The 15,060-nt window shown below is 48.5% G+C and overlaps 1 protein-coding gene across 5 annotated transcripts in view; it reads right to left on the reverse strand.

The window, feature by feature from the left end:
* Window positions 1-3,188: 3,188 nt before the first annotated feature.
* neurl4 (neuralized E3 ubiquitin protein ligase 4) overlaps window positions 3,189-15,060 on the reverse strand; it is a 102,067-nt gene continuing 90,195 nt past the window's right edge. For 2 of the 5 annotated variants that reach the window (XM_078533790.1, XM_078533787.1), the window contains 5 exons: window positions 14,691-14,798; window positions 12,789-12,933; window positions 12,257-12,369; window positions 8,176-8,338; window positions 3,190-4,295 (listed from right to left, as the gene is read on the reverse strand). In XM_078533790.1, the coding sequence (XP_078389916.1) occupies window positions 4,091-4,295; window positions 8,176-8,338; window positions 12,257-12,369; window positions 12,789-12,933; window positions 14,691-14,798 (734 nt within the window). In that variant the 3' untranslated portion in view covers window positions 3,190-4,090. Of the gene's footprint in view, window positions 4,296-8,175; window positions 8,339-12,256; window positions 12,370-12,788; window positions 12,934-14,690; window positions 14,799-15,060 lie in introns of all 5 variants that reach the window. The other 3 variants (XM_078533788.1, XM_078533791.1, XM_078533789.1) reach the window with 3 other exon arrangements.

Below are 15,060 nucleotides of genomic sequence, written 5' to 3' on the forward strand. Positions count from 1 at the left end.
TGACTCTGGACTCATGTGAAACAGTAATGCTTTATTCTGTGATCTGTGCCCTGTAAATCTTTCCTTCCCTATTCCCCCTCTTTTATTGGGAGTGAAAAGGTTAACTGCACCCTCCTCTTTTGTCTGAGGTTGTGCGAATAAGCTACCCCTCCGAGTTTACCCAATCTCGAGTTTGCTGTGGGGTTCATTAATAGAAATTGGATGCTACCAAAACTGAGGGGTTCGGAAATACACCACTGCTTATAAAAGGGGGAAATCAAAATCAGAAACACCTTTCTATTTACGGACGGGCGGTGAGAGGAGAAATTAGGGCTGTTTAAATTAACCCCCACTGACTGCTTCAAGGTAGAACAGGACAAAGGGTAGAAAATGAGAAAAAGCAAGTTCCCAACTGCAGTCAGGAAGAGAGATAAGTGACATGGTTATATACAGCCTAGACCTGTATTCTCCTGAATAAAGATTCAGGGATAATCTGATTAGGGTATTTAAGATAAAAGGATTCACAGTAAGACTTGCTTTTATCTACTCTCTCAACCTCAGGGCATTCCAAAGCATGACAAAGCCAATGAAGTAATTTAAGTGTAGTCACTGGCCAGGACTTTATCCCCCACTGTGGCATCTCCCCCCCAATTGCACCACACCCTCTCCCCCACCTCCAATTGCACCACAGCACCCTCCCAACTCCGGCGGATTCGGTGAGCCATTTAAATCTGCATTCAGTTCGGCGGGACAGTATATCCCGCTGGGCGAGGGGGACAGTAAAATCCTGGCCACTGTTGATAAAACAGAGACTGTTACCTCTGGTTGGGGGAGTCTAGAATAAGGGGACACAACTTTAAAATTAGCCAGTGGGGTTTGATTTTCGCACAAATAACGGGGAAATCCAGAACTCTCTCCTCGCCAAAAAAAATATCTGTTGAGACTGGCAATTGAAAATCTCAAAACTGAGCTGTATTGAGTTACAGAACAAAGGCTGCTGGATGAGAGTTAAGATACAGATCAGGCTCACGATCTAACTGAATGGTGGAGCAGTCTCAAGGGACTGAACGCCCTCCACCTGTGTTTAAATACGTGGGTAGAGTTGTGGAGGCGAAGATTCTGAACTCATCTGAGCATTCAGGATACGGGGAATAGGTTTCCATTGTGTTTTGGGCATGTGGACAACACTGGAAAGGGCACAAGTATTGCCCACTCCTCTGGCGTCGGTGGAAGTGGCGAGGAACTTAGGGGGTAGAGGATCTTCTCCTTGAACCGCTGCACTCCTTGTGGTTTGCAACAGCGTGGCTGGGACAACACACTCAAGTCTTGATCGCAGTGCATCGCCAGTTCCCAGCACACACTGACTCAAAAAAACCAGACCTCTGAACAACATCTGTTTTTCTCTGCGATAACATTTTATGAATGTGAAAGAGTACGATGTATAACAAGTAACAGTCTCTCATCTAAAGTCACTTGTTCCTTTGTTTTCTTTTCCCCCCCCAAAATAGTCTCTCATCGGTAACGGGAGAGGAAAAGATGGTCCACACTACAATAAAAGCAAAACACTGCGGATGCTGGAAACCTGAAATAAAAACAGCAAACGCTGAAAATACTCAGCAGGTCTGGCTGCATCTGTGGAGAGAGAAACAGAATTAACGTTTCGAGTCCAGTATGACTCTTGCTTTGGAAATGAGTTCTGAAGAAGGGTCATACTGGGCTCGAAACGTTAACTCTGTTTCTCTCTCCATAGATGCTGCCAGACCGGCTGAGTATTTCCAGCATTCTGCTTTTGTATCAGTATCTCACCGCCCACTGGAGTGTTCCTGCAGCAGCAGCAGTGGCTGCTCCCTTCTCGCTCCCCCATCCCTCACTGCTCACCAGGCCAAGGCAGACGATAACAGAGGGACAGACAGAAATGACTTTGTAAGGAAATTGAATGAAGAGCTGTGCACTGGGCTGAGCAGGTTGGGCTGGACATCATTCGAGTGGCACAAGGACAGGGAACCTGTGTTTTTTTCTGGCTTGCCAGGGAAAGACAATAATCTCACGTTACCGTTCAAAGTTTCTGGGCCGCAGCCTTACATTGCCCCACAAAGGGGTAATAAATATCGATGACATACATACAGATATTCCGTTTTATGTCAAAATGCCAGCTCCCATTCTCTGAACTGCTCTCTCCAGCTAGGATTATTGTTGTTAGCTTACAAATCCATAAAAATTCACCTTTGAAGGGATAAGTTGGCCAGGCAGTGGGCTGAGGTGTTGAACAAACGGAGAGCTGGTTCACCGACCTACCCTGCATTGCTGCAGGTCTGCCTGCTGAATGTGTAGACTTGAACAAGCGGACAGGATTGTCTGGGATGTGGCCCGGGTAAGGGGGGATGGGATTCACCACCCTAAACGACTCTGGCCACATCGACGATATCCTCCCACACGTGACAGCCTGAACGTAAGTACGTTGCAACATACGCACTCACTCTCACACACTGAGTTGAGGTTTTAACACAGTCTCTCTCTGCGGGGTGGTGGTGGGGGAGAGTGGCAGAGGAAGGAAGGAGGGGGGTCTGTGTCAACAAAACTATCGCAGTGCGAAACACACTGAGCGAGCAAACAAGGCCAGAAAGTGCACTCCGGCGGCTGCAGGGAGAGGCGGGAGCCTCCGCAACTGCACACCGCATCAATTGGATCTTAACTTCTCCAACTTTAGCTGCAGTCATGCTCCCATTACCTGCTTGTCCGATAAGATTTGCAATCCCATCCCATTCCCACTGCAAGCTACAAGTCCCCTGGCTTTTAAAATGACAGATTTAAAAGAAAAGGTGAAAATAGCAACAAAAAAAAAGGACAGATAAGCAGCAGAGTCCAGTATAAAAAAGAGAAAACAAGTGGTCACAAGAAGATGCAAGTCCGTGTGCAGCTAGCTGTGTGCTGGTCTGACAGGGGAAGGCACAGAGATCGTTTGCCTGAGGTGTGCTAAGCTTTGGCCTTGGATGATAAACCTTCAAGGGCTGACCGATCGCCATGAGGTCAAGGGAGTGTAACTGGGCAATTCCTTGGTGTTGGACCAGCTGACCCCCACAGGTCTTCTCCTGCTTCCAGCAGTGCTTCCCTTCCCGAGATCAGACAGATTTAGAAGATCCAGGTGATCGCATTCTCTTCCCCCCTTCCCACCCCATTCATTAACAATACTCCCACCCCGCACCCCACCCCAACCCCAAGCAGTTCACAATCTGTACAAGTTTTAAATATGGCTGCACTTGGCATGCATTCACGTGCACAGGATTTTCTGAAGGAAGCCTTAAGTGTTACTGCGGCATTTGTACGCGTGCACCTTGGACGGGTGCACTACTGCTGGCTACTTGCACAATACTTCAATTGCGTGCTTTTCTGTGCCCGTGCCCCTTCCCTCCACCCCAAAAAACAGAGGAAATATCCAGCATTAGGTGTTCTGTATTCCGGCCTGTTCCTTAGGCTTCTGGTGCCCGGCCTGTTCCTTAGGCTTCTGGTGCCCGGCCTGTTCCTCAGGCTTCTGGAGCCCGGCCTGTTCCTCAGGCTTCTGGTGCCCGGCCTGTTCCTTAGGCTTCTGGTGCTCGGCCTGTTCCTTAGGCTTCTGGTGCCCGGCCTGTTCCTCAGGCTTCTGGTGTCCTGCCGGCAGAACCCTTGCGAGTTCAAATGTCCAAGGGTTACTTTATTTTTATTTTAACCTTTTTTTTAACAAAAAGCTATGAAACAGTTTGCCACAGTGGAAACTGCCCCCCTCCCACTCGCCCCTGACAAGGACCCTTCCCCCAAAACACAAGATTAAACTCAACTGAATGTTTTAGTTCCAGGGTTTTTTTTGTGTTTCTCTTTTGGACAACACAAGAGTCAAAAGTGCAGAGTTCCGTTGGTGAGAGAGCCGGTTGTGTAAAAGTGTGCAAACGCAGATGCTTCAGTGTCTCAACTCTGTGCTCTCTCTACGCACAACCCCCCCCAATTACCCTGACTGTCGATGTTGCACTTTGATCGTGGCACCAAAGTGGGATCATCTCCCCCCCCACCCCCGGTTTGCTTCATGCTCGCTCTCGCCCCACAAGTTTTGCTGGGGGTGGTGGGTCGGAGGGGAAATCCTTCACTCCACACGAATTAACAGGCCATAAAGGACTGTCGAGGCCCTCTCCTTGGTGATCCACTCGATCTCGTTGTTGCTGAACCTGGGATCAATTGACTCGCTGGCCCCCACTGACTGTGGCCCCATCTTGTACGATCCTGGCCTCACGCACACCTGGAAGGCCACTTGGGCATGGTGATGTCGCTGGGATTTCACATCCTTGAATCTAAGGGAGGAATTAGCATCATTAGCCAGAATAAAATGCAAGAGATATTTAGCATATTCAGCAGAGAAAAAGGTCATTCAGCCATTGTGCCTGTGCCAGCTCTTTGAAAGAACTAATCAATCTCAATCTCCAACTCTTTCCCCATATCCCTGAAAATGTTTCCTTTTCAAGTATTTTTCCAATTCTCCTTTTGAAAGTTCCTATTGAATCTGTTTCCACCGCCTTTTCAGGCAGCGCCTTCCAGATCACATCTCGAATAAAAGCCACTCTGGCCCCCTCTGCCAAATATCTTCAATCCGTGTCCCTCTGGTTACCGACCCTCCCGCCACTGGAAATAGTTTCTCCTTATTCACTCTGTCCAAACCCCTCATGATTTTGAACACCTCAAATAAATCTCCCCCTTAACCTTCTCTGCTCCAAGGAGAACAATCCCAGCCTCTCCAGTCTCTCTCCACATTAACTGAAGTCCCTCATCCCTGGTCCCATTCTGGGAAATCTCCTCCACACCCTCTCCCAGGCCTTGCCATCCTTCTTAAAGTGTGGGGCGCAGTACAGCACACAATGTTCCAGCTCCAGCCAAGCTGTGCAGTGATTGATAAAGTTTTACCATAAATTCCTTGCTTGTCCGATTCCTTTCCTTGTCAGGTACTTAAGCAGATTAACTAGCAGGAAGGTTAGGTCTAATTTGTTCTGCCACAGTATACCAAAGACAGGGTACAGGCTGGAGCACTCAATACCGAGCCTCAGGTGACAACACCAGCACTCACGTCCACTCCAGCTAAGCCGGGGTCTGGACCCTGGAGTTACCGCAACTTCCGGCATTTTTATCCCACCCCTAACACAGCAAAAGTTATCAACCAGGTATCAGTGGGCTTGAGATCCACTCCTGTGACTTGAGCACATAACCCAGGCTGACACTCCCAGTGTCAGTACTGAGGGAGTGCTGCACTGCCGGAGAGAGGCATTAAACGCTCTCAGGTGGACGTTAGAGATATCTGGAAGCAAATTTCAGAGCAAGGGAGTTCTCCCTGGTTTTCCAGCTAATATTCATCCCTCAACCATTTCCGAAAACAGATGATCTGCTCTTTCCTCACATTGTTGCCCGTGGGAGTTGGTTGTGCCCGTGGGAGTTGGTTGTGCGCGTGGGAGTTGGTTGTGCGCGTGGGAGTTGGTTGTGCCCGTGGGAGTTTGTTGTTCGCATGTTGGCTGTCGCGCTTCCCACATTACAACAGCGCTACAATTCAAAAAGTGCCCCATTGGGTGTGAAGGGCTTTGCAACCTTGAGGTAATGTGAGTCTTTCCTTCAAATTATCCGAGGCACCTGGAGAAATAAAGCGGTTGGGGTTCACAAATGGCCAACAAGATTGGGAAGTGATAGGCGAGTCTAGTCTTAATAGCTGTGAGAAAACAGGGTTTGAAAGTTAGGTTGACACAGGTCTTCAGCTGGGCTAAGTCCTGGTTCATGAGCCTTGATACCAGGCAACAAGGAATAGTGGTAGCACTGGCCACAGCTTTCATCCAAACATAGATAAGGGAGCTGAACTCCTGAGCTGAGGTGAGAGTGACTGCCCTTGGCATCAATGCAACATTTGACCGAGTGTGGCATCAAGGAGCCCTAGCAAAACTGGAGTCAATGGGAATCAGGAGGAAAACTCTCCACTGTTTGGAGTCATACCTAGCACAAAGGGAGATGGTGTGGTTGTGGGATGAGGGACTTCAGTTAATGTTGAGAGACTGGAGAAGCTGGGATTGTTCTCCTTGGTTTGAGGTTAATCATCTCAGTCCCAGGATATTGCTGCCGGAGTTCCTCAGGGTACCCAACCATCTTCAGCTGCTTCATCAATGACCTTATCTCCATCATAAGGTCAGAAATGGGGATGTTCACTGATGATTGCACAATGTTCAACACCATTCATGACTCCTCAGATACTGAAGCAGTCCATGTCCAAATGCAGCAAGACCTGGACAATATCCAGGCTTGAGCTAATAAGTGTTGATATGCAAAGGGCCCTAGGTGTCCTTTTTCATGAGTCACTAGCATGCAGGTACAACAAGCAATTAGGAAGGCAAATGGCATGTTGGCAAGGGGATTTAAGTACAAGATGTCTTGCTGCAATTATATAGAGCCTTGGTGAGACCTCACCTGGCATATTGTGTACAGTTTTGTTCTCTTTAACTAAGGAAGGATATAATGGCCATACAGGGAGTGCAGCAAAGGTTCACCAGATTAATCCTGAGATGGCGGGATTGCCTTATGAGGAGGGATTGGAGAAACTGGGTCTGTATTCTATAGAGTTTTGAAGAATGAGGAGTGACCTCATTGAAACTTATAAAATTCTTACAGGGTGGATGTAGATAGGGTGTTTCCCCTGGATATTGAGTCTAGAACCAGGGCACATATTCTCAGGGTAAGGGGCAGGTCATTTAAGACTGATATGAGGAGGAATCTCTTCACTCAGAGGGTGATGAATCTTTGGAATTCTCTAACCCAGAGGGCTGTGAATGCTCAACCATTGAATGTGTTCAAGACAGAAATCACTGGATTTCTGATCCTAATGACATCAAGGAATCTGGAGATAGCACGGGAAAGTGGTGTTGAGGTAGATAATCAGCCAAGAATGGCAGAGCAGGCTCAATGGGCTGAATGGTCTACTCCTACTCCTATGTTCCCACTATTAACATCCTGGGGGTTACCATTGACCAGAAACTGAACTCGACCTGTCATATAAATACTGTGGCTACAAGAACAGGTCAGAAGCTAGGATTGCCTCAGTGAGTAACTCACCTCCTGACTCCCCAAAGCCTGTCCACCATCTACAAGGCACAAGTCAGGAGTGTGATGGAATACTCCCCACTTGCCTGGATGAGTGCAGCTCCCACAACACTCAAGAAGCTCAACACCATCCAGGACAAACCAGCCCACTTGATTGGCACCACATCCACAATAAACATTCACTCCCCCACCACCGACGCACAGTAGCAGCAGTGTGTACCATCTACAAGATACACTGCGGCAACTCACCAAGGCTCCTTCAACAGCACCTTCCAAACCAATGACCACTACCATCTAAAAGGACAAGGACAGCAGACGCATGGGAACACCACCACCTGGAAGTTCCCCTCCAAGTCACTCACCATCCTGACTTGGAAATATATCGGCCGTTCCTTCACTGTCACTGGGTCAAAATCCTGGAACGCCCTTCCTAACAGCACTGTGGGTGTACCTACACCACATGGACTGCAGCGGTTTAAGAAGGCAGCTCACCACCACCTTCTCAAGGGGCAATTATGGATGGGCAATAAATGCTGTCCTAGCCAGTGGTGCCAACATCATATAACTGAATTAAAAAAAACAGGCATACATTTCCAAGTTATCTTCTGACTGTTTCTCAGGACATGGGCAGCACTGGCAAGGCTGCATCATTTTCTACCCCTAGTTTCACTGCAAAGATGGTGGCGGGTTTCCCTCCGAGACTCACTACAATTACCCGTGTGACTGTGGGGCGTTTAGAGCCATGTACGCAACTGGGGACTGGAGACCCGTGTAGACCAGGCCAGGAAAGAGTTGGCAGGTTCCGTTTCCTGAAGAACGACAGTGGGCCAGCCGGCTTTTATTGACAATCGAAGAGTTTCCATCGGCAGTTTTGATGCAGTGTTAACCCACAAATTACCGGACTGATTATATTCAAATTTCATAACCAGCATCACTGGCACCTGAACTGGCAGCTCTGCAGTTTCTAGCACCATGCCATCAAACCATCCTCACAGTGGGCTCTGGACACTGCTAGACCGGCTATCTCCAGTGCCCCCCGTACCCACCCTGTGCACTGACAGTGCCAGTATTAGTTTGAGTGTGTATCTGTGCTTGCTTACTACTCACCTTATTTTAGGGCAGAATCGGTCAAGTCCCACATATCGCATTGTTGGCGAGAGGTTGACTTTCACAATGTCCTTCTCCTGAACACTGTTCTCTTCAGGGTCATTATATCCATTCTGAAGCTCTGCTTTTGCCTGTTTGGTGCAGAAAATCGATGCACTCCCTGCTTTAATTTGGAGGAGGCGGCGTCGAGAAGAAATGACGGCAGGGAAGAGGAGTCAAAGGGGCAGAGACGAGGAGGCAAAGGGGCAGAGACGAGGAGGTAAAGGGGCAGAGACGAGGAGGCAAAGGGGCAGAGACGAGGAGGTAAAGGGGCAGAGACGAGGAGGTAAAGGGGCAGAGACGAGGAGGTAAAGGGCAGAGACGAGGAGGTAAAGGGCAGAGACGAGGAGGTAAAAGGCAGAGACGAGGAGGTAAAGGGGCAGAGACGAGGAGGTAAAGGGCAGAGGTGAGGAGGCAAAGGGCAGAGGTGAGGAGGTAAAGGGCAGAGGTGAGGAGGTAAAGGGCAGAGGTGAGGAGGTAAAGGGCAGAGGTGAGGAGGTAAAGGGCAGAGGTGAGGAGGTAAAGGGCAGAGGTGAGGAGGTAAAGGGCAGAGGTGAGGAGGTAAAGGGCAGAGGTGAGGAGGTAAAGGGCAGAGGTGAGGAGGTAAAGGGCAGAGGTGAGGAGGTAAAGGGCAGAGACGGTGAGAGGTCAAAGGAAAAGAAATGTGCAAAGAAACAGAAGTCAAGATGTTAGTTGTTGCGCTGGGATCATCGGAAAACACGAGATGAACGGTTACATAACTCAGCATTACCAGACACGATGGGTAAGATACTGGCTCTTCCTAACCCAGTGCTGTACCTGACCCAGGAGTGTTTGATGGGGACAGTGTAGAGGGAGCTTTACTCTGTATCTAACCCCGTGCTGTACCTGTCCTGGGAGTGTTTGATGGGGACAGTGTAGAGGGAGCTTTACTCTGTATCTAACCCCGTGCTTTACCTGTATTGGGAGTGTTTGATGGGGACAGTGTAGAGGGAGCTTTACTCTGTATCTAACCCCGTGCTGTACCTGTCCTGGGAGTGTTTGATGGGGACACTGTAAAGGGAGCTTTACTCTGTATCTAACCCCGTGCTGTACCTGTCCTAGGAGTGTTTGATGGGGACAGTGTAGAGGGAGCTTTACTCTGTATCTAACCCCGTGCTGTTCCTGCCCTGGGAGTGTTTGATGGGGACAGTGTAGAGGGAGCTTTACTCTGTGTCTAACCCCGTGCTGTACCTGACTCAGTTCTGTATGTTTAAAGAGGACAAGAAGGAGTTCTTGAGAATTGGGTAGGGCCAAGTAGCTCTGTAAAGAGAGAAGTCCAGCTACAGAATGGATGCCAAGGGAGTGTCGACTTGTGTCTGGTGGGTCATGAAGGGTGACCATCAGCAACACCTATACTTGGACCAGGAGGTCGTATTGGTAGGAATGTACTGTCGACCTGAGCTGTGACCCTGTGCAGCCAAATCCAGATGATAAGGAACTTCTTCCCAGAGTATGAGTGCGTTTAAAAGCCTATCATAGTGAAAGCCGCAGTAAAAAGGTTAAGCTGGGCTAAGTCTGTAGGATTGAGTTTAAGATAGAAGCTTATATTGTTTAGAGTTGTTATCCTATTTGCTCAGTGTTACCTATTTAGTCATTATTGCTTGTGTCTGGTTTGTTTAAGCTTGTAAAGATTCGTCTGATGCTTCAATGTAATCTTGGAGTCCCGCTGCTTATTTCCTTACTCTTGGTACTTCTACACATTCTATCCTTTAATTGATTATGGTCTATCAAACCAGATCCAAACAAGTATCCAGCCTGCCCAGTATTCTCCTAACTGGGATCAGAACAGGGTATACATTTCAGCAAAGGAAGAGTCTGGCTTGCTTTTCTTTTGGAAAAAAGACAGCTGGGGGTGACCTAATCACGGTCTCTAAAATTCTGAAAGGTTTCGATCGAGTGGATACAGACAGAATGTTTCCTCTTGTGGGGGAGACCAGAATTCGGTGCCGTCAATATATGAGAGTCACTAATAAACCCAACGGGGAATTCAGGAGAAACTCCTTTACCCAGAGAGTGGGGAGAATGTGGAACTCGCTCCCACAGGGAGCGGTTTCGCTCCCACAGGGAGCGGTTGAGGTGAATAGTATCGATACATTTAAAGGGGGAAGATGGGGAAGTTTATGAGGGTGAAGGGAAGAAAGGGTTATGATGATAAAATTAGATGAGGAAAGATGGGAGGAGGAGGATCAAGTGGAGTATTGACTAGTTGGGCCAAATGGCCTGTTTCTGTGCTGTATATCCTATGCCATCATATGTAATCAATCGTACCATTTAAAAATCTGGCAAGATCCCGAAGTCAAGATCCATTGGAGCATCTGTTTGGTTTTTAAATGGTTCCAGCATTTTCACCCCTACTTGTCTATCCTGGAGTCCACTCCAAGTCTTATTTACTCTCATTATGTTAAAGAGTTGCCTGATAGCAGAGCTCATTGACCTTTTACTGAGCTTAAATCTCTTTGCCCTCTCCCTAAAATTAGACTTAATGTAATATTCCAGATTTATCTCTACTGTTCCCTTAACTATCTCATAACTGGCTGTAAGATCACCTCAGAGAAACCCTCCTGTCCAGGCCTCAAAACACAAGTCTCTCACTTCTTTTTACTGACCTCCCCCAATCCATCCAAACACGAGGCATCAGTCTCATGGGTCTCTGCACCGCTTCCCACAGTTGCTTCTCTCTCTGGCACTGAATTCTGGGTTAACACCCAGTTGAGTTAACACGTCTGGTAGGTATAAGTGGCCCCTTCTTATCCTACAGGTTGTAAGAACCTATAAAATCCTCCCGCCATATAGGACCAAGCCCTGTCCCATTGGATGGTTATGGCCATGAAAGGAGTTATCGGGTCACAGTCTGTCAGACTGTTAATCAGCCTGTAAAAACCCTCCACTGCTTCTCACTATTCTCCGAGGGAAGATTGTCAAAACACGAAAATGACAAATATGCCATCCTCTCAGAGTGCTGATCAGTCTGCAAAACATTCCATTACTTCACACTTATCCCTGTAGGAAGAGCGTAAAGATACAAAAACAATTCAAATCTCTCTTCCTATGAGTGGCACTTATCCACATTAAGCTTTATTTGCCATATGTGGGAATGAGGGTTCACACTACCTGCATATCTCGATGGGTCCTGGGCTGTTTGAGGCATCAGCACCCAGTGAGTTAAACCAGTTGCCTGCTAATCATGGGGTGCATTGTGAAGCAGGGCTAAAGCAAAGCTGTCTTCACCAATGTTAGTTTAATCATTGTGCTTAGGGTATTAAAATGATTGAATGATAAAGAGCTTATTGAGCCATATAGCTATGATACAGAATGATTAGGAGAGATTGAGAAAGCTAAGGGCATCTTTCTGTCCCCATGTTGTTAATTTGATGTCACTTTTATGTATTGTCAGTGGGAGTGAGTGAATGTAGGGATCGAATGTAGAATTACAATGAGAGTTGTGAGTATTATGTACTCATGACATATTTTATCCACTTCATCCTGCTCCTTTTGATTCCCCGGCCCCTTAACTTTCCTTATCATCCGCCTGCACTCTATCGGGAAAGTGCTTGCCTGATCAGCGCACAGGGAGCTTTGCTTTGTCTGACCTACAGCGGCATCTCGGAACCAGAAGCCAGAGGGTTCAAAATCCCGTTTGGGACCAATCCCAGAGAGTGGGGGCAGGAGCTCGGGCTTTAATCCCGGCTTGGCATCCAGTGGGATGCTTGAGATGGTGGGCATGGATGAATCCCACCCAGCCATCAGCACACGGCTGTGGGAGATGGACTGGGCTTTTAGCACCGTGTGGAGAGAGGTGAGCTGGAATTCCAGCGATGGGGAGCGGCTCAGTTCAAACGGACCATCCAGGGTCCTCACTCAGTAGAGAAGCGAGAGTGACCCAACGTGTTCACCACCAGGTGAAAGAGGACAGGTTGGGCCGGCTGCCTTTCTGAAGGTGGCTGGATGGGAGAGTTTTCTTCCCGTTGCATGTCAATGGGTGAAACTTCCAATATCCCTCAATCTGCTCCCCTTCACATACCTGATACCAGCTCCCCATGATCCAAGGCTCTGCGCAGTGACCCCACACACGTTCCATGGTATGCTGTGTGCCACTTTTTGTAGACGTTCGCGATTTCACAGCGGGGATTCAGCCTGCAGGACCCAACAGTTGACGTTTCAGACAGCGGACAGGAGGAATACTGATATTACATTGATACGGTGAATTTCACACCCACGGGTTTCCCCAAAACTGCTTTATGACCACCAAAAGACACAAGGGCTATGACCACAAGCCCCCAGCATTAAAAGCAACCAAATAAAGGTCATCATCTCGAGGGTGGGGGGGAAAACAGTCGTTACCCTGTGACCAAAGCATCCCATGAGCCATCTAATACCCCGTGCATGACACTCGATCACAACATCACCCATACAGCGCAATGCAGACCCCTCCTCTCTGACTAAATAAAGGCTCCTTTGGCCTTCAAATCAATTAACTCCCTTCCCACCCCTGGTGTGCTGCTGCCAAGTGTGTTTAGACTGACCAGCATTGCCCCCTGACCTTGATCACTTACCTGAGTGCGAACCTGCACCATCCAAACGGGAGGGCGTAGTCCTTTGGCGGGTCACCCCGTTTGTAGTAAGCTTCATCGCCCCGCAGCTTGTGGCAGGACTCACAGTAGCACAGGTTGCATTTCAGCTCATCATCAAAGTAACCGTCTGTAACGCAAAGTGAGAACCATACCAGTCCCCGTGATAGGCAAACTCCTCGCACTTTCCCACCCCATCCTCTCCCCCACCTCTGTTACTGATTAACACTCTCCCCTGCAGTTCCTAAAGCTGCTGCCTTGCGGACACCATGGTTGCCCACCTCAGTCTCCCGTTGTTGCACAGATCTTGACATTGAGTGTTTCATGGCAATTCAACCACTGCGGCCAATCTCAAGCCTATCCACACCTAACCCCAACATCTGGCAGGGGTCACAGGGCGGTGACTGATGCTCCCAGCTGAGTCAGACTGCACTTGCCTGCTTCCATCCTTATACTCTAATGGCAGCCAGAGGATCACTTGCAATGGCTTCTCTTGCTGCTCCCCCACTATTAGCTCTGGTGTCCCCCAATGATCTATCCTTGACCCCCCTCACATGCTGCCCCTTGGTGATATCATCTCAGAACAAACCAGGTTCCACATGTCTGCTGACGACAGACAGCTCTACCTCACCACCACCTCTCAACCCCATCCAGTGTCTCAGAATTGTAGGACTGTTTGTCCAACATCCATTAAGGATTTTAAAATGATATAGGAATTTGGTAGTGTACATAGAGAGGAATTGTTTACTCTGCTGGGAATCCAAAACAAAGGGCACGACCTTCAGGTTAGAGCTAGGCCGATTGGGAGTGAAATCAGGAAAGACTTGCTCCTGCTCAAAGGACAGTGGGAAGGTGAAGTCCTCCCTCCCATCCAAAGGCTGCAGACGCTGGAGGGCAGATGGGAGTTTACCCCAATGTCCTGATCAATACTTACTCCTGAATCAACATCACAAAAACAGATTTTCTGGTCATTGGCATAGATTCATTGCAGCACAGAAGAGGCCATTCAGCCCACTGAGTCCATGCTGGCTCTCTGTACACTAATCCAGTCAGTCCCATTCCCCTGCTCTATCCCTGTATCCCCGGCAAGTTTATTTCCCTCAATCATTCATCGTCTCTGCTCCTACCACCCTCGGGGGCAGCAGTTCCAGGTCATCACCACTCGCTGCGTAAAAGTTCTTCCTGACAAACCTCCCCCCACCCCCACACCACCTCCCACCCAAAACCTTAAATCTGTGTCCCTGAGTCCTTGCACCATCAGCCAATGGGAACAGCTTTCCTTTGTCTACCTTATCTAACTCTGTCATCATCTCGTACACCTCGATCAAATCTCCCCTCAACCTCTTTTGCTCCAAGGAGAACAACCCCAGCTTCCCCAACCCTAACCTTGGATCTAAAATCCCTCATCCCTGGATCCATTCTGGTAAATCTCCTCCGCACCCTCTCAGGGAGCCTCACATCCTCCCTAAAGTGTGGTGACCAGAACTGGACACAATAACCTAGTTGTAGCCTAACCAGAACTTTATAAAGGTTCAACGTAACTTCTCTACTTTTGTATTTGATGCCCGTATTTTTCAAGTGCAAGGTCCCATATGCTTTGTTAACCACTCTCTCAATATGCCCTTCAAAGATATATGTACATGAACCCCCAGGTCTCTGTGATCCTTGCACTCTCTTTAGAATTGCCCCACTGTCTCCTAACTTGGTTCATTCCCAGAACCTGAAAACTGCAGACCACTGTCACTCCCTCAGTCTAACAATGTCCTAACAATCTACCAGGTATTAAAACCCAAGGTGTTGATTGTTCACAATGCCCTGATACACCTGAACATCCCCTCTGTCCTCCACAAAGTGCTTGGCCCAATACATTAAAAAGAATCTCCTTACCTGGCAGTGGAAGTAGCTCTTTAAACCTGGCACAAAGTGCCTGATATTCACAGGTTTTCATGGGATTCGCTTCAGGGGGTGGTGTCCAGCACAAGTTCTCCTTGATACCTGCGGAATGAACAGCAGGGAGCTCAGTGGGTTAAACATCGGGAACCAGCAATGACAGGCCTGTTGGATGCCTGGAGCACACGGGTTGAGCTGGGAGACTCTCCTCACCAGTCAGCTCACCGTGACTGTCAGCCATGGCTCAATGGGCTGCGGCGCTCTCGAAGCAGAGGCAGGGGGTAGTGGGTTCACATCTCACTCCAGACACCGAACACTGAAACCTAGTTTGACAGTCCAAGAGCAGTGCTGAAGGAGCACTGCACTG

Source organism: Cetorhinus maximus, chromosome 34 (genome assembly GCF_964194155.1).
Source record: "Cetorhinus maximus chromosome 34, sCetMax3.hap1.1, whole genome shotgun sequence".
NCBI classification, from domain to species: Eukaryota; Metazoa; Chordata; class Chondrichthyes; order Lamniformes; family Cetorhinidae; genus Cetorhinus; species Cetorhinus maximus.